Genomic DNA, 23,365 nt, shown 5'->3' with positions numbered 1-23,365 from the left:
TCAAATCGAGCAGTTAACGTTTCCATCAAAGAAAGGTAAGAGTGAATAACAAAAAAAATATATATATATATATTCTCTAATACCTTAAGGGTAGATGGGATGTGGGATTTTGGGTAAGAAAATAGAAAGCAGCTCCTCCATGAGGGCTTTTTTTTTTTTTTCAGTGTGGCCTCTATTTAACACCAAAATAGTTTTAATTAAAAATACACTGGGGTGTTCACAGCCCAAATTACTGTATTGCCTTTTGTATTGTCTTTCTCATCTCTGCCTAAAAATTTCATCAACACAGCTGCTTCCTCCAAGTGATTCATCCCAAGTCCCCATACATGTTATTTTTCCGTCGAATTTTCTAAGCCATCCCCCCGGGGAGACTGTAATTGATATTGGAGTCCACATTGTGGTTATTCACTCCAGCTGACTCCCCTGCTGGGCTAATAAATGAAACAGCTATTGTACCCCAAAAGCAAAGCTTACAAAAGAGCAAGAGTCGCTTGTAATTTTCTCTCAAAATAAGAGAGAGGGCACACAGCCTGGCACAGGGAATGGATGCAGCATTGAAGGCCAAGAGACGCAAGAACTCTGCCTTGAAGCAACCACTTATGACTCCCTTCACCTAGTTTAGAACAGTAGAATAGAGAATGTCAGAGGCAGAAGGCTTCTGGGAATCATAGAACAGTCTGTGGGAGCTGGGCTTGGAATTTCAGAGCATGGAATGTTAGAAAGGGGAAAGGATCTTACAAAAAGCTACTCATTCATTCAGCCAACAAATACTTAGTAAGCACCTACTGTGTAAAGATAACTATATCAGGTTCTAGGAGAGATTATATAAAACCTGGTTAAGAATTGGTCTTCACTCTCATTGGATCTTGAGAACTATTAGCTTAGGGCAAGAGATGAAAGGGATCTTAGAATCAATGAGAGAACTGGAAAGGACTTTGAGGTCATCTAATCAATCTATTAACAAGCATTTATCAAGCACTTACTGTGTCAGGAATTAAATTAAGAAAACATTAAAAAAAAAAAATTCCTGCCCTTAATGAGCTTACAATCTAACAGAAGAAATAAATAAGAATTATAAGTAAAACTGAACATACAAGAAAAGTATTAATACAACAAACATTTATTAAGCACCTATTATGTACAAAAGATTACAGTCAGCACTAGAGTAAAATTCCTCCTGCCTTGAAGAGGATTTCAATCTAATAAGGAATAGGTCATTACAAAGATAATTTAAGGTTGGATTCAAAAGGAACAAAGAAAAAAATTCTTGCTACTCTAAGAAAATCTCAAGAGGAAGGATAGGAAAAAGATAAAAAAAGTTTCATGGAAGGGACAATATCTGGGCCTTGAAACAAAAGGATTTCAAGAGGTAGAGAAAAAGAGAAATCTGGTCCTCAGTATGCAAATAGTGACAGATACCACCTATGTATATAATAAGTAAGTAGGAAGGTAGTAATCACTTTTTTTATGCTTTCTAGATTTGAGATGTTCTCCAGCTCACTTCAGTTCCTCCACCTAAGCTGTATTAAGCTCTCTCCTTGATTTGCCTCTCAGCTCTTTCCAGAATCATTCTGAACAATATAGTAACAGCAATATTGTATAATGATCAGCTGTGAATGACTTAGCTGTTCTCAGCAATACAATGATTCAAGACAATCCCAAAGGACTTAAGAAGAAGAAATTTGGAACTCAAAAATTATAAAATTGTTTTAAATAAAAATTGTTTTGTTTTTTTTTCTGAAAGGCCTTGAGATGGGATCTCTCTCTGTATCATAGTACTAAAGCCTCAAGGGACATCAAGAATGTGGGTAATTTACTCTGTTTGAGCATCAAATGCCTCATCTATAAGTATTGAATATTTATATACACACACACACACACACACACATTGACACACACACCTTACATTATATATGTATTTAAGTATATAATGTTAAGTCTTCTATACTTACATTACCTATATCACAAGGTTGTTGGGAGAAGAGTGAATTGTATTCATCCATGAATTATGGGTAATTCAGATCCTAGCTCAGATTCCACTTTCTTCAGACTACCCCAGTCTAAAGTGATTTTCCCTTTCCAGAGCTCTCAAATGATGTCCAGTGCCACTTAGGCCAAGCCAGGCCTTAAAAGGAATCCATTGTGTAACACTTTCAACACAAGGTCATCCACTCTCCACCTGAAAAACTCCAATAAGAAAGAACCATTTCTTCATGAAGAAGCCCATTGCATTTGGGCCAGCTCTAATTGTTGGTGACTTTTTCCCTATTTGCACCTGAAATCTGCCTCCTGATGAGCACTAATCCTCATTCTGTTGATATCCTCAAAGTTTACAATCTGTGACTAGTTAGTCTTTATCTTTATATGTTCTCAGAGCCTAATACACGATTTTGCATCCAGCAGGTCCCTACAAAATGTTTGCATTCAGTTTTTCCCTCTAAGCCTAGGGCCTGTCTATATCATCCAATGTCGCTCTGCAACTGATACTCTTTGACACTAACTCAGTACTCCAAATAGGCCAATTTCCTCACTATCTTGTAGACATACTGCAAGAAGGCCCTTCCCTTTTCCACTGTTTCCACTGCCTGAAACTGAAATGACCACCACACTAATTCTCAGGCCTAGCCAGGCTCACACAGCCTTCAGAGCTCAGGTAGCATCTTCTCAATAATAACTTCTTTGAATCACATGGTAAGAATATTCTCTTCTTCTTCCTCCTTGACTAAACAATTTAGCCAGATGCAGACCCTGCTCTGCATCTCACCATTTGTACCCTTCACTTTGTCATTTTAATCACAAGCAAAAAAAGAATGAAGGTCCCTGCCCTCAAAGAGCTTACCTAATGAGGAAAAACAACATAAAAAGAAACTGAAAGTGCCGGGATCTAAGGGATTGGGAGAGAAAGGGCAGAGGTTATGATGGAGAAAGAAGTCTATAGATGTAGGAATGGAATCCATTGAAGAATAAAGAAGAGAACATGGCTGATCTGGATCCTTTCCATAAAATGAAAGGTGAAAAAGCTGCTAAGTCACAGTGGAGAAAAGTCTGGAAAATCAGGAGTGAAAATCAAAACTTAGAACATCAAAGTTAGAAAGCTGAATTTAGAAATCTCAAAGAGAAGGAAAAAAAAAAAACAACAGAAAGACAGATAACACAGAGAGGGCAAGAGAAAACGATAAAGAGAACAACAAGGCAAAATTCTGGCCCCTTCATCTTAAAACTGTGAAACAATTAATTTAAATGTTTTGATTCTAAATATGCTCCTTCCTCTTCAAGATTGCTCTTCATACCTACCTCCTGTTCCTGCACTGTGACACTAGAGAGCCTTAGGATTTAGCTTTTGTTTAATTTTACTGCCTAACACTATGAGTTACCTTTCTTTGTAGGCTCAGCACTTAGCAATGTCTACATACAGTAGACATTTAATAAATGTTTACTGATTAACTACATGACTTTGGACAGGTTGCACCCTATCTCTCAAACTCAATTTCCTTTCCACTAGAAATGAGGCCATACCTTCTTCCATGCCCCATTCTTGTGAGGATTAAATAAAAATTTTCATTGAAAAGCATATAAGCATCATGTTGGAAATAGATTTCCCTTTTCTCTTTTACCTCTAAGTAAGAGTGATAATCTTGGGTAGAAGAAACTGGTTAGAGAGGAGGGAGAAAGAGGAAAGAAGAGTAACTAAAAAAAGGGAAGGGGAAGAGGGGGAATAAAAAAAGAGAGAGAAAGAAAGAGGGAGGGAGGATAGAGAGGAAAGGAGAATAGGAGGAAAAGAAGAAAAGCAGGGAAGGATAAGGAGAAAAGGAAGAAGGAAGGAGGAAAGAAAAGAAGAAGGGAAGTAGGAAGGAAAGAAGAAAAGAAGGAAAGAAAAAAGGAAGGAGTGAGAAGTCATGGAGATATTATATAGTACTATTCATGGGAAAAAAATACATCAACATACTTATGCAACATGGATTGACAGTTCTAGCCATACCTGAGAGAGAAGCTTGTTGTCATCCTCAAGCAGTTTCACCTTTGTTTCCAACTGTCTGATGTAATTGCAAGAGGAGTCTTGAAAGACAAAAAGAGAGAAAGGGAGAAAACATGTTAACTTCTGGCCAAATCAACTGCTGTCCCATCAACACAGAATTTCCACAAGGTATACATAAGGGTATGAGTGTATGAACTGAGAGAGTGGATTCTGGCTCTGAAGAATGTTAGACTTGTGATGGTAATGGAGTTGGTTTCCCTTTCTAGTATTCATATCCCCATTTTTTAAATGATGATTATTTGCCCTTCCCACCATACAGACATATTCTAATGAAATGACAGGATGCTTTTTAAAGCATAATATTTATATATTGTAAATATTAGTTTTTACTGCCTAATATGGTCACAAGAACCAATACTACTGCAGAAATCCTGGCTGAGATACTTATGCATCTTCCCCTAAGCTAAGCCTCTCAGCTTCTCCAGATATGAAGGATTACAATATAAATAGGAAGAGTCCTGGACTGAGAGCCAGGAGTTATGAATTCTATTCCTAGTTCTATCAGTTTGTAGCTATGTGACTTGTGACAAATCATTTTACTTCTTTGCCTTCAAGTTCTGAAAGGATGAACCAAATAGATGATCTATGAACTCTGATAAATGAGTCTAAGTTCTATGATTCTAAAATCTTATTTAGCTCTGACATTTCATAATTCTACCCCCTTCCCTTTAAGCTCTGATATTCTCTGATATACCTACATCTCCAACTTATGGCAAACTAGGATTTATACTTCTTAGGTCCCTTCCAGCTCTGATATTCTATGTCCCCTGATTCTGTGACCTTTCTCAGCTCTGGCATATTATTTTCTAAAATTCTACAACAACCTCCAGAGCTAACACTCTATATACAATGATACTCTGATGTATGAATCAAGGCTAAAAAAAGAAACTTACACAAAAGAAAATTAAATCTATTCTCCATGAGACAAACAAGATTTTTTTGACTATTTCAAGTACTTTTTGCAATAAAATCACAATAGTAGACTAAATATTCACTTCCCATGTCCCATCCTATTGCTTTGTCTATCTTCTCAGTTCAGACAACAAACCAGTTTTCAGATGAAGATATAAGAATAATTGTTGTATAACATCAATCCCAGAAATGGTGAGAATTAAAAAGGAGTAAGAGAGGAAAATGGGAGAAGGAAGAGAAAGAGAAAAGAAGATAAGAAGGGGGAGAGGGAGAAGAAAGGGACAGAGAATAATTAGACTAGAAGGCAACAAAATAAGGGGAGAAGGAGGGAACTTTGGAGGAAAAATAATAGAAAGAGAATATTCAAAACTTAAAGGGACCCTCACAGACACATGTAAAACATTAAAACTAAAAGTCTTTAAAAGATGACCTCTTTACTGAGGATAAGAAGAAAGCAGGAGCAAGGAGGAGAGGAATAAAGAAGGGAGAGTAAAAAGGGAAAGAGCCTCTCCTCCTGAAGCAGGTGAATTTCATATAATTAGTTCCCAACTCTCTTCTCATATCATTTCCCATAACCAAGGCCAGATTATTATGTTTGCTCCCTTAGGAACTTTTGAAAGCATTAAGACTTGGCTTTGGACCATTCCTGTGAAAAACTAGAAGATGCCAGAAAACAAAAATAAATTGTTTAAAAAGAAAAAAAAAAAAAAAAAGGACTCGTTCATATACAACTGATATATACCAACTAGCCATGTGCTGAATAAATTTCTATAGTGCTCACTCCCATCAGAAGAGTAGTAAGGCATATCAAGGATGATTAGCTCAGTTTTAGAGAAGAGGAAAAAGGTGGAGAAAGATTAATCCACTTGTCCATGATCACTCAGCTAATAAATGTCAGTGATGGAATTTGAACCCAGTTCTTTCTGGTTCTGAGTCTAGAAGATTATATTATGACACTTTCCAAGGAAACTTTAGGAAAAGAAAGGGGCCTAAAAAGACACTTAATCCAACTCTCTCTTTCTATAGATGAAGCTCAGAAAAGGAAAGGGAACTGCCCACATTCAGGAAAGATCAAAGTATTTTAGATCATGTCTTCAGAGATCATTTCTCTCAATCCCTGAAATGCACAGATGAGTGAACTGAGATGCAGAAAGGTAAAGCAATTTTTTCCAAGATCCTATCAGAGGTTCGGCCAGATGCGGCCCAGCTGAGGACATTTAAGGGGCCAGCCAGGTTATGGCAAATGGGCTGAGGGGCGGAGACAGAGTGTGAGTTTTTGTTTTTACTGTAGTTCGGCCCTCCAACAGTCTGAGGGACAGGGAACTGCCCTCCTATTTAAAAAGTTTGAGGACCACTGTCTAGATCTTTCATTTAAAGTTGGATAGGATTCTGTAGGCTACAGAAGCAGCAAATGATAGAGCCAAGGATCACTCCCAAGTCCTCTGACTGCAAATCTAGTGTATACTCTCTTTAAATTTATACTTATTCTGTACCTGGGGAAAATAAAAATTTGTAATAAAGAAAATTTTAAAAGATAATGATAAATTTATACATGGAGGAGGAAGAATAATACAGAACACAAAGCACATATTTTTGCCTTTAAAACAAACAAAAATAAACCAAGCAACACGGTACAATAAAAGAGTACAGGAAAAGGAATTAAGAGAGCTGGATGTAAGTCTTTAGGCTGACCCTAAGGCATCATTCACCTCAGGCAATTCCTTTTTCTTAATTTCTCCTCAGTAAAATGAGGGTCTTGGTTCTAGATGATTGGTCCCGGTGCTCTCTGACAGCCCATGATTTTATGCCGTCCTGGGGGAGTGCGGAAGAGTGGAGGAGGGGAGGAAGATGGAAGGGAAAGAAGTGGGCCAAATGGGTAGCCTAGCAACTAAATGTCCCAATGCGAATGACTGAGAATCTGCAACTTCACACAAACAGCTGACAAATCTCTGCTGGTTTTTCCCTTATCAGAAACCACATTCTCAGAATAGTTCTTTTTTGCCTTTCTGACCTTCAAGTTATCAGGTTTTTTTTTTGTTTTGTTTTGTTTTTTTAAGCTAGATGTACCACTCTTCCAAAGGCTTATTTAACCCCACCCCTCACTCCACCCCACCCCACCCCACCCCACCCCTCACTCAACTACTCTCCACTCAACCAGTCGGGAGGAATGTGAATGACTCACTAGCCTACTGCTAGGCACAGTTGAGGAATTAAATAAACAGGTCTCCCTTTTCCCTGAGACCATATTCCTCAGGCCTCACCCTCGAAGAATGTGGCTGAGGTAGAATTTCCCTTCTCAGACACAAATGGGACAAATGCATTTAAGTATTACCCCTAGAAAGCATAAACTTTCCAGGTACTCCAGGTCCCAGTAATCCCAAAGACTCTCTCCACTCCACTTCCCCTTTATAATCTCAGTTCTAAACTTATTCTCTAACTCCCACCAATCCTCTGCTCAAGTGCCATTTGCTTTAAATGGCTTTTCCTTTCCACACTCCTCTCTCCCAGTTGTTACTACCCCAGGCCCATTACTGTGTATTTTACATTTGTTTATTAGAGTTTGCTCACAAGAGATAATCATTAAATTTTCAGTGTGAGCATTATTGTGTTGTTGACTGTCTAGACTTGAGTAATGGAGAAAATATTAATGCAAATCAAACTTAAAATGTGTCCTGGGGACCTGGTTTGTTTTTTTTTTTTAAGTTCTGATTCTTAAACATTTATCAATACACCAATGATTATATTTTATATATTCATCTTTTAGCATGTCATATTCTCCAGTAAAAAAAAAAAAAAAAAAATTTTTGAGAACAGGGATTGTCTCACTTTTGCATTTTTAATCCCACAATATATAGCACAGGGCTTAGCAGAAAAGGAAACAATGCTTATGGATCAAGTAACTGACATTAATTCACTGTGTGATCTCATTAAGCCTCAGTTTCTTTGTCCATAAAATGAGATTAATAATCCTTGATTTATTTTTGAAGAATTGAGATGGAAATTAAATCTTGCAACAGTTACTGAAGAGAATATAGGTGCTTGAATAAAGAATATTATAGCAGGGCATCTTAAACTTTTTCCACTCGTGACATCTTTTCACCATAGAAATTTTTACATGACCTTAAGTAAGTATATAGATATATAAAATAGATATATAAATCAAACATTTAATGATAATAAATCATAATTTTGCAGCCTCCCACATTCAGTTACACAATGCAAAGAGGGATGAAATCCATAGCTTCAAAAGCTTAAGAAGTCTGAGAAAACTCTGTTTTTACTTCTCTTCTTTACTTCATCATCTATTCATTCTCTCATATTCTCAGAACTGGCATTTTTCATTATTTTTTCTCTTTTATCTCTCTCGGAGATAGGACAGTGAGTGGTGCAGTGGTTAGTGGACTGGGTCTAGAGTTAGGAAGACCATAAATATTTTCTTGCTGTGTGAACCCTGATGCTTCTTTCTTTTCTCTTCCCTTTATTGTCACAGAGAAGTTCCAGATGAGAAAACTCCCTCTACCAATGCAGGTCTGTACCATCCTGCAACTAAAGAGTCTTAGAACACTGAAAGTTAAATGATTTGCTCAGTGACAGGGAGCAAGTGTGTGTTAGAAGCATCATTTCAATCCAGACCTTCCTAATTTCAAGGATCTGTTCTCTATTCACTGTAGTATACTGCCCCTCGATCAGTTTTTTGTTGTTCAGTCATTTGACTCTTCATGACCCCATTTGGGGTTTTCTCGGAAAAGACACTAGAGTGGTTTGTCATTTCTTTATCTGGCCCATTTCACAAATGATGAAACAGGTCAACAGGGATAAGTGTTTTTCCTAGGTTATACAGCTAGTAAGTATATGAGGCCAGATTTGAATCAGGTCTTCTTGACTCTAGATTTAGCACTATACCACATGGCTGCCCAATTAGTTATTGAAATCTTATTTTTCAACTTCTGAATCTACTTCATCCTCTCTATTTCCTATTCTGGTATAAGCTTTTATTACTAACTGTTTTGGCAATTATAATAGTTTCTTTTTTCCTTTACTGTCTCTCCCATCTATACTATACTTCAAGCCAATGACAAACTAATATTCCTTATTTATAAATCTGCTCAAAACTCTTTAAGATCTCTTTGCTGGCACTTAATACCTCCCCACAACCCAGCACTACAATATCTTAACAGCTTCTGGGAAAACATCTTTATAGTTAAATGTTCTGATAAATGCCTCATTTCCAAAATATATAGAGAATTGACTCAAATTTATAAGAAATCAAACCATTCTCCAATTGATAAATAGTCAAAGGATATGAACTGACAATTCTCAGATGATGAAATTGAAATTATTTCTACCCATATGAAAAGGTGTTCCAAATCATTATTGATCAGAGAAATGCAAATTAAGACAACTCTGAGATAAGACTATACACCCTTCAGATTGGCAAAGATGACAGGAAAAGATAGTGACAAATGTTGGAGGGGATGTGGAAAAACTGGGATACTAATGTGTTGTTGGTGGAATTGTGAACGGATCCAACCATTCTGGAGAGTGATTTGGACCTATGCTCAAAAAGTGATCAAACTGTGCATACCCAGAAGTGCTTCTACTGGATTTATATCCCAAAGAGATCTTAAAGGAGGAAAAGGGACCCATATGTGCAAAAATGTTTGTGGCAGCCCTCTTTGTAGTGGCCAGAAACTGGAAACTGAGTGGATGTCCATCAATTGAAGAATGGCTGAATAAATTGTGGTATATGAATGTTATAGAATATTATTGTTCTGTAAGAAATGACCAGCAGGATGAATACAGAGAGGCTTGGAGAGACTTACATCAACTGATGCTGAGTGAAATGAGCAGAACCAGAAGATCATTATATACTTTAACAACAATGCTACGTGATGATCAATTCTGATGGACATGGCCATCTTCAACAATGAGAGGATCCAAATCAGTTCCAATTGATCTGTAATGAACAGAACCAGCTACATCCAGAGAAAGAACACTGGGAAATGAGTATGACCCACAACATAACATTTCTACTCTTTCTGTTAGTTTGCTTGCACTTTTGTTTTTTTCTTCTCAGATTATTTTTACCTTCCTTCTAAATCCGATCTTTCCTGTGCAATAAGTTAACTGTATAAATATGTGTATATATATATATATATATATATATAGATATATCTATATCTATATCTATATCTATATCTATATCTATATCTATATATATATATAGTATTTAACATATACTGTAGCACATTTAACATGTCTGGGACTACCTGCCATCTAGGGGAGGGGGTGGAGGGAAGGAGGGGAAAAGTTGGAACAGAAATTTTTGCAAGGGTCAATGTTGAAAAATTACCCACGCATATGTTTTGTCAATAAAAAGCTAAAAAAAAAAAAAAAATACACACACACACACACATATATACACACACACACACACACACACATACACACACATATGTGTGTGGGTGGGTGTGTCTTAACAGCTTTATTTCAACCTGTTTCTAACAAAGAGGACAACTCACTACCTCCTATTTTTGTTTGATAAATATATATGTATAGCCTCCATATTCTTGATCATGTTGCTCCTTATTCTTAAAGTGCTTTTATCCCCTTACTCATCATTCAAGGATTAACTCAAATAACTATCTCTACTGGCAATCCCTGATTCTTGTAAGAAGATTCTCTCATCTAAAATTTACATTTTTCTCTGTCTCTCTGTTTCTTTCTTAAACACACACACACACACACACACACACACACACACACACACACAAAACCCTTCAAATGAGAATAAGTGGCTCCCTTTAAAACCTAAGATCAGATTTTCTTTTCTTTACAGTTGCTAAAAGATAATAGCTGCCTAATCTAACTGAAATATAAGCTATGAACAAGATGTCCTGGGGAAGTAGAATGACCATTTGGATAAATCACTTTTGTGAGCTATGAGAATTCTGTCTACTCTTGTAGAAAAGGTGCTGATAGCACTAAACCCAATTAGTTTTTCTAAATTACCAGTTCTTTCTATGGCCCACAAGGAAAGATGACTGCCCATTCCATGTTGACTCAGTCTTTTATAAGGCTCTCAGACAGAATGAATAATCAGTTAAATTCCCTCTCTGCTCCTAACCTGCTGGCTACTGTCTTCTCTCCTCCAATTTCCTTTGAAATCAGATACATATTATAAATATGAGGTCTCTGACAGGTTTATGACCAACTCTCAGATTTGTGGTCAAAAGGACCTAGGCATCAGGTAGCTGAACAAATGTCTCAGAAAAGAATATTGCAAGCTCATTTGAAGCAATGGCTCAAAGATTTTAGCTTTTGTTTGAGGAGAAATCAAGATTGTAGGTAACACATGAAAGTAGATAGAATACACTGGTTTAAATAAACCAAAATATATTCAATACTTACCTGCATAATAAATTGCTATTAAAATTAATTTATCATAATTCGTTAATAATCAAAAATAAATTAATCAATAAACCTTTATTAAGAGCCATGTCATACAAGAATAAGTTGAGAAATTTGCAATATTTAGAGTAGAAAAGAGAATCATTAAAAAACACTGATAGTTGTTCAAGTAGCTAACATGTGGCAAAGGGTAAGGATTGTTTCTACTTGTCATTAATAAGCAACAGGATTCATGGGTAAAGGCAGATATTGATTTTATAATAAAAACAAAAATTAAAACTTTTATTACAATCAGACCTAACCTAAAGTAGAATTGACTGTCTCAGATTGAAGTATCACCAGAGAGCTCTTCAAGCAGAGGTTGGAGAAACATTTTTCAGTAATATTAGTAGATAAGACTCTTGCTTCAATTTAAAGGATGGATTAGTTAATAATCTTAGAAGCCATATATAGTTCTGAGATTCTAGGAAATCCAGGAATCTAGGAAAAATTGTAGGGCAAATACTCCATAGGAGAAAATGTAAATATGGCTCAAATATATATTTATGTTCCCAAGTAATCATATCTTTCTCAAATGATCCTGGACCCCATGAACACCTATACACATAAGGTAAAATCTCATAAAGGCTACTGTACTCAATCTCTGAAATACCAATTTATAATTTTAAGATGAATAATATGTTAATAGTCTTTTGTTTCTGATTTCACAATCCTAAATTTGTGCTGCATTTTTATACTTTCCCAGGAGTTTCCATAAATAATTTATGTAACATTGGAATTAGTTGACAGAGTTGTTTGTTTGTTTGGGGTTTTTTTGGATGTTTGATAGAATTCACTAATAAAAACATCTGGTCACTGGGGTTGTTTTTTGGGAAGTTCAGTCACAGCTTATTCCATTTCTTTGATGCCATTGAGTAATTTAAATTCTCTATTTCTTGGTTCCATTGTAAAAAATCCTTTAAGTTATCTGTTTTATTGACATAATTGGGCCACATCATTTCTAATAATTTGCTTTATTTTCTTTTCATTTACTGTGAGTTCTTTTAAAATTTTGGTACTAGCAAATTGGTTTTCCTCTCTCTGATCAAATTAGCTAACAGTTTATATTTTACTAGCTTTTTGAAAAAAAAAAAACAGTTCATGTCAACTTAATGAGATATTTATATTGCATTATTTTAACATTAACTCTCATTTACATTTTCTGTTCTTTTATTTGGATAGGATGTTTTGGTTTTTTCTTTTCTAATTTTTTTAGTGGCATATCTAATTTACTGAATAATCCTTTTTGGTGTGTGTGGATGAGGGTGTTTAGAGGTATATTTTTCCTGTGCTTCCATCTCAAAAGTTTTAGTATACTGTCTCTATATTATCATCTTCTTTAATGAAGTTATCTATGGTTTCTATGATTTGTCCTTTGATCTACCAGTTCTTTAGGATTACATTATTTAATTTCCCTTTAAGTTTGATTCCTTTTCAAAGGCTCTTTATTGATTTTAATGAAATAACTGTGTTGTTGCCTGTAAAAGATGAGCTTAAAATTTTTAATTTTTGGCATTTTATTTATAAGATTTCATGGTCAGTTTTTGTAAAGACACCATGAGAAGCTGATGCATATACACTCCTAAACTTTGTTTTTTCTCTCAAACTTGCATATTATTTCCAATTTCTTTTTTTTTTTAAATCTCCTGCTTCCTTTCTTTATCCTGCAGTCAAGCTATTATGTTCTCTTCAGCTGTCAGGGCTTATAGTTGTGTGTCCAATGTCTAAATTATCTTCTTTGGGTTTTATTTCTTAGGCTTCTTTAAACCTACAGATTTCTTCATTGTGCTCAGTGTTTTCTTCTATTAGTTTTATTTTCAACCTCAGTTAGATTGTAAGTTATTCCAGCTCTCATGGATGATTTGGATGCCAATGCTGCTGCTAAACTGAATGGAGTGTATGGTATAGGTGCCACTATCTGCCTCAATGCTCATTAGTTTCTAATATAGGTTCTGGTCTCTGTTTTCTCAGTGTAAAATCCCCTGTCAGGACTTGACTTCTTTCTCTGCTGGGGCCCCACAGACCCCAGTGGGATACTAGAAATCACACTCTTATCAGGGCTTTTATAAAGAACATTTTTTTTTTTTTTTTTTTTTTTTGGCTGGGGCTCTTGGTAGTTTCATATCTGGGTCCTGCCTTTTTGCACATCCCACATATCCCAGTGACAAAATGGGTCATTTTTACTTTTCTAAAATCTCTTTTACAAGTTCCCTTATCTGTATTCACAGAGTCACCATCCTATTTCAAGATCTCATCACCATGAGCAAAGGACTAAGTTATCCCTTCCACATCTCTACTTTCTCTATCTCAATTTTGACATACGGTGGGTGAGCATAAGAAATTAAATGGAAATTTTGGGGGAGTTTTGTGTAAGCCACAAATAATAGAAAAAGTTTAGAAACTCAGAAATGCATAAAATGTGCTGCATACTATTAGCCCAAATTTTATAATGAAGTACTATATATATCTCATAAAAGGAAAAAAAAAAATTTCAGACTTTCTCTGGTACAAAGGGAGGGCCAAAAATATTTACACAGATTTTCCAGATCTTGGGGGCCCTATTCCCCTCAATGTGTAATAGAATGTACTTAGAATAGCCTTCTGTGGTCTTCTTGTCTCAAATTTCTCTCTACTCCAAACCATCTTCCATTTATTTAGCTGTCAAAGTGATTTTTATAATGCATACCTAGCATAGGTCTCACTCCATTATCACCCTATTCAGTAAATTCCAGTAGCACCCTATTATCTTTAAGATCCAATATAAATCCTTAGTTTGTTACTTAAATTTTTTCACAACTAGGCCCCCTCCTACCTCTCTGGTATTTTTATATTCTCCTCTTCTACATCTATATGACACAGCCATACTTGTTATTCCTCGAACATGAAAATTCCCACCCTTAGCACAGTGCCTGTCACTTAGTATGTGCTTAACAAACGTTTGTTGATGACTGACTCCATGCCTTCGCACTGGATGTCTCGAATACCAAGAATGCTCTCTCTCCTCACTTTCTCTTGTTAGCATCACTGGTTTAACTCAAATCCCACCTTCAGCTGGAGGCCTTTCTTGTCCCCCCCTGCTGCTGTGTATTTCCCCTCTCCGGTTACCTTCCATCTATACTCCATGTATTTTGTATGTGCCTAATTATTTGCATGTCATATCCCCACACCAGAATGTAAATTCCTTGAGAGTGAGGAGAGCCTTTTGCTTTTCTTGTATTCTCAGCATAGACCCGGGCTCACAGTAAGCACTTAGATGCTTGTTGACTGTCTTCACAGTGAACTAAGGGTGCAGAATATAGTGGAAACACAAAAATTATTGAGCAGATAAATGGTACCAGTCTAGAAGCATTTATTAAGTTTTGATTGTTGCCAGGCATTGTGCTAGGCATTCAGGATACAAAGACAAAATTCAGAAGTCCATGACCTCAAGTACCTTAATTTTGCTGTGGCAAATAAAGATACAAATAAAGTTATATCCTTAATAGCTGCAAAATAGATAAGAGGTAATTTGCTGGGAGAAGCTGGAAGGGATGAGGAAAGATTTCATCTAGAACAAGGTTTCTTAACTGGAGGGCTATGAATTGCCCCTCTCCTCCAAGAGATCCCTGAACAAATTTCTAAGAAACTATGATACAGGGTTGGCAAAACGAACAAACAAACAACAAAAACAACAAAACCCCACATCTTTCTTTTTATTAACCTCTAACTAAAATTTAACATTTCCTTCTCTTATGATTGTAGACCATAAATAGCTTTCTGAGATGGGATTCATAGGTCTCACTTATCTGCCAAGACAATCCATGAAAAATGGTTGAGATCCTGAAGGTTCCCTAGAGGGTGATGTTTGAGTATTGAAGGAAACTAGGAATTATAAGAAGCAGACGTGAAAAACAAAGGATTTCAGGCCTGTGTAAATAGCCTAAAGATGGATGTAATCACACCATGTATGAAGAGCAGTAAGAAAGACTGTTTGGCTGAAGCAATATCTGTGCAAAAAGGAACACTGTTTAATAAGGATAAAAAGGTAAGTAGGTATCAGGTTGGGAAAATATGTCCAGATTTATGCAAAGGAAGATTTTTTGGCAGATATATATATAAATATAAAATACATAAAAATGTTATATATATATATATGTATACACACATACACACACACACACACACACACACACACACACACACACACGATAATTGGGGAAGGAAGTTCCTTGCAACTGAATTGATGGAGATGTCCAAAAACTGGGGCAGAAGAAGATGCACTGGTATGGTTCTTGTCATAAGGAACCTTTTAACTACTAGTTCAGAGGCTGTGCATGGTGCCAAGTCCATTCTTGTTAGCTCATTAAGGTTCTCCTGAAGTTTAACCAGTCTCAAGACAGTCTGTAAGCCTCGGATAAGTTAGCTCCCTTCTACTCTTTCTCTTTATCCCTGCTACGTCCCAGAAATGACATTTTCATCAGGGAATCGGTGACAGTCACCAGGAACTGCAGGGCTCCAGTTATCTTATCAGAATTTCATTAGGAAAAGAGCCCCCTGAAAGGCTCTGAGCTTAAGAGGGTATGTCTATGCTGGAGGTGGGGGGAGGGAACAGGACATATCTGGCTTCTTGGTTGGGTGACCTCCCTGTGACTAACCTCACCTTTTCTCTCTGAGGACTGGCAGATCTATTATGCTCCTGCCAGTCACACAGCTAGTGGAAACGAGTATGTAATTAAATTAATCCTGGGGTTTTATGTAATGGGTAGGGGAAATGTCAGGAGGATAGGAAAAAAACCTTTGCACATTGGCAGGCTAGAGAGAGGAAAAGGGAAAAAGGTAACATGGGAAACAAAGGGCTCCAGTTCACACTGACAAGGCATCTAGTCTGCGCCACTGCCTTCAGTCTGGGGACACATCCCCACACTCACAAAAAGACTAAAATCTTTTATCCTTTATTTAAAGCCCTCTGGAAGAAATGCTTATAGTCCTATCAGTCACCCAGCCCAGGGTCACTGTGAGGAAGTCCTCTATTGACTCAATTATTAATCAATAAATACCACCAGGTAGACACTCCCCAAGGTGCCATTATACACCAAAATGCTTATAGCAGTGATAGCAAAGACTTGGAAACAAAATAGATGACCATTTGCTGGGAAATAGCTTGAGTTTTGAGAAACAATGAACATGCAGAGAATCATGGAAAGACTTACACGAACTGATGCATAGAAAGATAAATAAATTTAGGACAACAATGTACATGAATTACTGCTGAATACCATGAGACCTTTCCACTGTTACAGCCAAAACCTGACATATGTGGTTGTTTTTCCCCATTAGAATGTAAAAATCTTGAGAAGAGAGATTGTTTAATTTGTTCTATTTGTATCCTCAGAGGATAGCACAGTGCTTTGCACACAGAAGCCCTTAATAAATGTTTTATTCATGTATTCGTTCATTTTTGTGTTTTTGATCTTAGAGTCCTGGACAGTCTCCATCTAAAGACATAGAAAGACACAGTGCTCAAGGTGGCGATGTTAATCTGACTTGCCCAGTATGCACTGCCTCCTGTCTCTCTCTCAAGGGGCTGTGCTGCTTCAGCTAAGCCAGCTTGTCTGCCCTGTGTGTGACAGGTGGTTGTCAGGGAGTGGGGATATTGGCTCCCTCACCACAAGAGCAGTTACCCAGATGATGACTATGAGAGGTGGACTGAAAGTAGAGCCAGTGGACAAGAGGCCAGCTATCCTCACCCACTGCCAGCTTTAACTTCCACATGGAAGGCAGACAAGCTAGCCTAACTCAACCAGAAGAGATAAGAAAAACACATCCCAAGTCTCTTTGCAGAACACATCTTAATTCTCTTTTGCAGGCCTAGACTGTGGAATGCCAAATACTCATGTTAAGGGTTTTGGAGTTTTGGTTTTTTTTTCCTTTCTTCAAACTTTATCATGAGACAATTGAAAGTAGAAGTGGACAAAGAATACAGTAGAGAATATAAATGATAGTTCAAAAATATAACTTTTTATAAGTCATTAAATTTCTCTTATCTTCCCAATTACTAATACTCTCTTCCCAAAAATTACTTGCTTAGCTTGGTATTTATTTATTGTATATATTACCCCCACTTTCCAGTGGAATGTAAATTCCTTGAGAGTAGGAATTGTTTTTATTAGACTGTAATCCAGTGCTTAGTGTAATACTTTGCTCATAGAAGAAGGTCCTTAATTAACATTTGTTGAAATGAATTATTGAATTTATCAATTATGTAAATTATAGCCAAGTTGAGTATAAAATGAATGCCTGAAAAAAAAATTTCCTATGTTTTCAGTAAGTTGACAAGAGAAAGACGTGGGAGAGGATGGGGGCAGGCAGAGAGAGAGAGTGGTTATGTGATCCTGGGGCAAATAATTTAATTATTTAAGTAACTCTTAAGACTACAAGTTACAGAGAAAATGCCAATCCATATTAGTAGAGTCAGTTTCCTCACCTGGGATTTTCTCCTATCAGTGAAACCACAGATCCAGTTCTTAAGCCTACCTACACAAAACCTGTCAAAACAAATAGGTTTTTGTTAAGTCAGCACACTAAAGATAAGCCTGAATTAAAAACCTGTTCAGAACCTGGGGTAAAAATCAACATTACCTCCTACACCATCACGACCTCTGTGGCCCAACACACTACAAGAATGGGTTCGACATTGATCATTTTCACAAAAGGCAGAGCTGGATGGCAGGACTAAGGCAATTGGTCTCTACAAGCAACACACTTCTAACACCAAAGAGCAGCTGTCCATTATTCCATACTGGAGGGGTATGCTTCTAGGTGATAAACCACCTTGGATATAAATTTGCACTAAGTTAGGAGACCCAAATTGGAGAGCTAATTTGGCTGTTTACTACCAGGGATGCTATAGAAACACAACTTCCTTTTTCTGAGCCTCAAAATGGAGCTATTCTCTCAAAACCAGAGACTCCATTACTAAGTTTATACCTCAAGGAGACCAATGATAAGAAAATAGTGTAAATTTGCATGAAAATATTTATAGCAGATTTTTTGTGATAGCAAAGAATTGTGCTCAGAGTAGATGCCTATCAACTAGAGAATGGCTTTTTTAAAAAGGTACATAAATGTAATGGAAAATTACTCTATATAGCATCATAAATATTTCATGTCTATTTTTCCCCCCTCCTTTAAAATGAAATAACGAATGTGACAAATGCAGAGAAGCATGGAAAGATCGAAACGAAAGATGCAGTCAAGTAAGCAGAGCTGAGAAACATATATACAAGAACTAAAATGGCATAAATTGAAAGAATCACCACAAAAACTCAAAAATGAATGCTGCAAAATTATAAAGAATAAAAATGGCTGCAAAGAACAGATGTGAAAAGAATAAATAAGTAAAACCCACATTACTGAAAACATTCAAGTCACTGGCTCTAACAATTGAAAAGTCATAGAATCTTAGAATCATAGTATCTCAGATACTCTTAAGATTTTAAAAATAATTTAGAACCCAGCTTCTTAAACTGTGGTTTATGACCCCATATAGGGTCTTGTAACTCAACGTGGGGGTTGTGAAGTATGATTTATTAACAGTAAATGTTTAATTTGTCTACTATATGATATACCTATATACCTGGGGTCACATAAAAATTTCTTGTGTGAAAAGGGGTCAAGAGTAGAAAAAGTCTAAAGAAACCCTAATTTGGACAAACCTTCTTTTAACTGCAATGTTTTTGACAGGTTTTCCTTAAAATACCTGCAGTGTCAGGGAACTCACTACCTTTTAAGAAAAGTTATTACAACTTCTGTTGGTTGGGTTCTTATGAGTTACAATCTAGAAAAGAAAATGTCAAACTACTCCAATCTTTGTCAAGAAAACTTCAGTGTCATAAAGACACAGACACAACTGAAAAAAAGATTGAAAATGAGAACAATTGAAACTATATTTTCTAATTCCTTTTAATGAGTCAAGATATATCTCCCTAAAACCATTTGACAGTTATCTCTTTCCTTCTCCCTCCCTCTCCCTCCCTCCCTATAAAGTGCTAATAATCAGTGAAAATGTTAAAATAAGGGTAACAAAAAAAAGTCTGAGGGGAGAGGATATCAAACAATTAATACTAGATCACTCTATTAAACTGTAAGTTTGGATAAGCTATCTCACTGAGAAAAAAATCTTTATCTTTTAAAGTAAGTCTTTACAACCTTGAGATGGCCAAGAGAAGAAAAAATGCGAGATTTAGAGTGAAGAAAATTGGATTTGAAATTCAGTTCTGAGAGAGTTGAGTGGTGAAATGGAGAAGAATTCTAGTCAGATGTCAGGAAGGCCTGAGTTCAAATCTAGTCTCAAATACTCACTGTGTGACCCTGGGCAAATCATTTAAACGATTTGTCACTTTTCTCAATGAGATGAGGATAATTACAATAAAAACCTGTGAAATGTGTATGATAAAGACCAAAGGACATAATATTTATACAATATTTGTAAAAAGCTTAGCACAGTGCCTAACATAGTTAAATCTGATTTAATCATGTCTGATTCTTCATGACCCTATTTGGGATTACCTTGGCAAAATACTGGAGTGGTTTGCCATTCCCTCCTCTGGGTCATTTTACAAAAAAGGAAACTGAGGCAAATAGGATTAAGTGATTTGCCCAGAATCATACAACTAGTATCTGAGACCACAATGAAACTCAGGTCTTCCTGAATCCAATTGCTTCACCACCCAACTGCTCTGAATAAATAATGCTACCCTCAAATAATAAGAAAGTGACTTTTAAAACAAAAATATCATCACAATGGAATCAGGATAGTGATCAGAACAACTTTATCTCCTCTTAACTGGAGTGTTCTATGTTCAAGACTATGTGCAGAGAAGGATGGCCACCAGGTTGCAGCTAGTCATGAAGAACTATTTATTAAAGAGTGAAGGCAATATATACTAATAAATTCAGAAGTTGGATATTAACCTGGGCTGAGCTATTTGGGCAGACTTTATGCACATATCCCTATCTGTAAAATGAAAATAATAATGTCCTCCATCTCCCTTGGAGTTAAGGCTATAAGGGGCATTTGAGAATGTACCCCAAACTTCTCATTTTTATAGATGAATTAAGGATTAAGCAGAAATTCCCAAAGTTAGAAAGACACTAAGTACATACAAAGTCAAGTACTCTTACATAGCACAGTATAGAGAAGCTACTACTGATACAAGTAGTACATACATACAAGGATCAGTGTTTGAATCCAGAATTTTCCCAGGCTCTCTTGTTGCCCATCTGAAAAACCTGAAAGTTGGACTAGATGGTCCCTGAGGTCACTTCTATGCCTAGAGCCATAATCCTAAGACTTGTCTCTATTCCCCAGCACTTCAAAGGGCCACTATGACAAAGGCATCTTGTAAATCTTCGATGTGAGTTGTTATTAACCAACAAAACAGAGAAAAGCCCTTGTACCAGATCAGTCGAGGGCCAGCATTGATAGCCTTGGAAGGAGGATGTGGTCTCTTTTTTTATAAATGGTAAGACAACAGTTTTATTGTAAGTCACCCATCATTTCACTGATAATTTCATAAGCTATCCTGTGATATCAATGGAAGCCTTCCCTGAGAAAATTGTTTCAGTATAGCCTAGAATCAAAGGCAACTATATAGAGTATTCTTTGTCTCACTATTCTATTTTTGTAAGAATTATTATTGTTCAGTCATACACAGTTCTGTCATTTGAGGTTTCCCTAGCAAAGATATTGAATGGGTTTGACCTTTCCATTTCCAGATAATTATCCAAATGAGGAAACTGAGGCAAACAGATAAAGTGACTAGATTTGAATTCAAAAAGATTGAGTCTTCTCAATTCCAAGCCCAATACTCTATCCACTGCACTATCTAGCTGCCCCATTTTTACAAGTGAGATGAAACATGGCCAAACCAACTCTCCTAAGATTTCTTCTACTAGTCAAAATCTCTCTTTATGACCTTTTTCTCAAGGGAGAAGGGTTTTAAATCACAATCTTTGAGCTATTCCTTTCTAATGGATCCTGCCTCAGCTTGTCCAGATCATTAAGATGATTTACAATGTTTCCAGTCCCTTCTTCACCTATTCTTCTAGGGAGCTCTCCATTAGTGACTAGAGCTTCCAACTAGAGTGATAAAGGTACCAACCTTTAAACAATCCAATTAAGTGGTTTGTACTTGGTGGGTTAGGGTTAGTAGTGAAGATAACACTTCAGCAATTTTAAAGACTTAATTAAATTAGAGAAAAGACATCCATAGAGTCCCAAGCTTTTTTCTTCATGTTCTTTCATATTTACCATCTTGCTCTGTGGGAGACTCTTCCACATTCTTCCCAAGTCCAAATTTTTTTGCTGCCTTATTATATTAGAAGACACAATTACAAAAATATTGAACTCAAAAGACTTATTTTCAAGTGATGTTTCTACTACTAACTAGTATCATGAACAGGTACAAATGAGCCATCTGGAACTTCAGTTTTCTACTGTGGAAAATGGGGATAATCCTCAAAACTCCTACTTCCCAAGAATAATGACACAAAAGTACTTTGTGAATTTTAAATCCTATAGAAATCCTTAGATTACTATCATCATGATTCTAATTCTCCAATATCTAACCTTGGCACACAAGGAATGATAAATCCTAGAAAACATTGTCAGTAGGATACAAGCTATGAGAGGTTCCATCAAGATGGAAAGACTTCACGTACAATCCTGACAATATCCTGTGACTATTGTGCAAAGAACAGACCAATTAAATATAGAGAAGTCATCATTATAGGCTAACCACTAGCTGATAGTGGTTGGCTGTAGCAGCCCCATGAAATCAATAAAAATACAAATTAGTCCTCTGTCCTGACTAGCCCCTTTATATTTCTGAAATAGGAAGGAAGGAATGAAGAAAAGAAGAAAGGAAAGATGTTATGGAAAGTATTACAATGGCCCCCATTTTACAATTGAGGAAACTGACGTAAACACACAAATGACCTGCACAGCTAATATATGTCTGAGGCTAAATTTGAAATTAGGTCTTCTGGCTCCAGACCCAGCTTTCTACTCAATCTAGCTAACCCCATGACAGTAATATAAATAACAAAAGGCAGATTGTGTGAACCTATGCAATTTTTAAATATCATCTATAAATAGATGATGGTACTCTACTTGGAAAATTAATTTAGGTTCAGCTAAGAAGACACAATTCTTCAGTACTTGAATCATACCAATAATGATATCCTCATCATAATTAAGGCAGAAAACATATGAAAGTTTTGGCCAAACTGGAAGATAGTTCATTCTTCCTTAGAAGAGCACATAAAAGGTGTTGTTAGTAGACTAAATTTTTTCAACCCAACAGAACAAAAAACATAATTTCACAAGCCACTTGGACCTTTTTTCTTATAGTCTTTACAGGATTACAGAATTGGAGAGTTGAAAGGATTTTGATTCCCATTGAGTACAACCAAAACCTGAAAGGAACTCCTATGTAATGTGCCCAACAAATGACCATCCAACATCTGCTTTAAGATATTTAAGGAGAGGGATCCTTCATTACACTCTGGGGACAGTTCTATGTGTTAGGAAGTTTCTCCTGGCATCAAGTACAAACTGGCCCCCTTTTTCCCTGCAGCCAAAGCTCCTGGTTCTTGCTCTCTGGTACCCCAAACAAAGAAATAAACATACAAACAAACAACAACCCAAGTCTAATTTTTCTTCCACCAAAATTCTTTCAAACACTTGAAGACAGCCACTTCCTTTTCCACCAGTCATCTTTTGTTTGGGCTAACCATGTTCAGTTCCTCTCAGATCACAAACTTAAGGACAATTCTCATTCTGATTGTCTTCCTATGAATACTCCAGCATACCCATGTCCTTAAACCATGATAGCCGTAAGTCAAAACAAGATTCTAGAAAAAATCCGATGAAGGGAAAATATAGTAGAACTACCTTCTCCCTCTTCCTGTAAGCTCTGCCCTGTA

General features: G+C 36.5%; 1 protein-coding gene across 2 annotated transcripts in view; it reads right to left on the bottom strand.

Annotated features, from left to right (window-relative positions):
- CCDC85C (coiled-coil domain containing 85C) overlaps nucleotides 1-23,365 on the bottom strand; it is a 182,867-nt gene that overhangs the window by 53,293 nt on the left and 106,209 nt on the right. For both annotated transcript variants that reach the window (XM_074291336.1, XM_074291337.1), the window contains exon 2: nucleotides 3,980-4,056. In XM_074291336.1, the coding sequence (XP_074147437.1) occupies nucleotides 3,980-4,056 (77 nt within the window). The remainder of the gene's footprint in view (nucleotides 1-3,979; nucleotides 4,057-23,365) is intronic.

The sequence above is a fragment of the Sminthopsis crassicaudata genome, chromosome 2 (genome assembly GCF_048593235.1).
Source record: "Sminthopsis crassicaudata isolate SCR6 chromosome 2, ASM4859323v1, whole genome shotgun sequence".
Classification (NCBI taxonomy): Eukaryota; Metazoa; Chordata; class Mammalia; order Dasyuromorphia; family Dasyuridae; genus Sminthopsis; species Sminthopsis crassicaudata.
The sequence above is the reverse complement of the archived record's forward strand: the minus strand, read 5'-3'. Positions and strand labels throughout refer to the sequence as shown.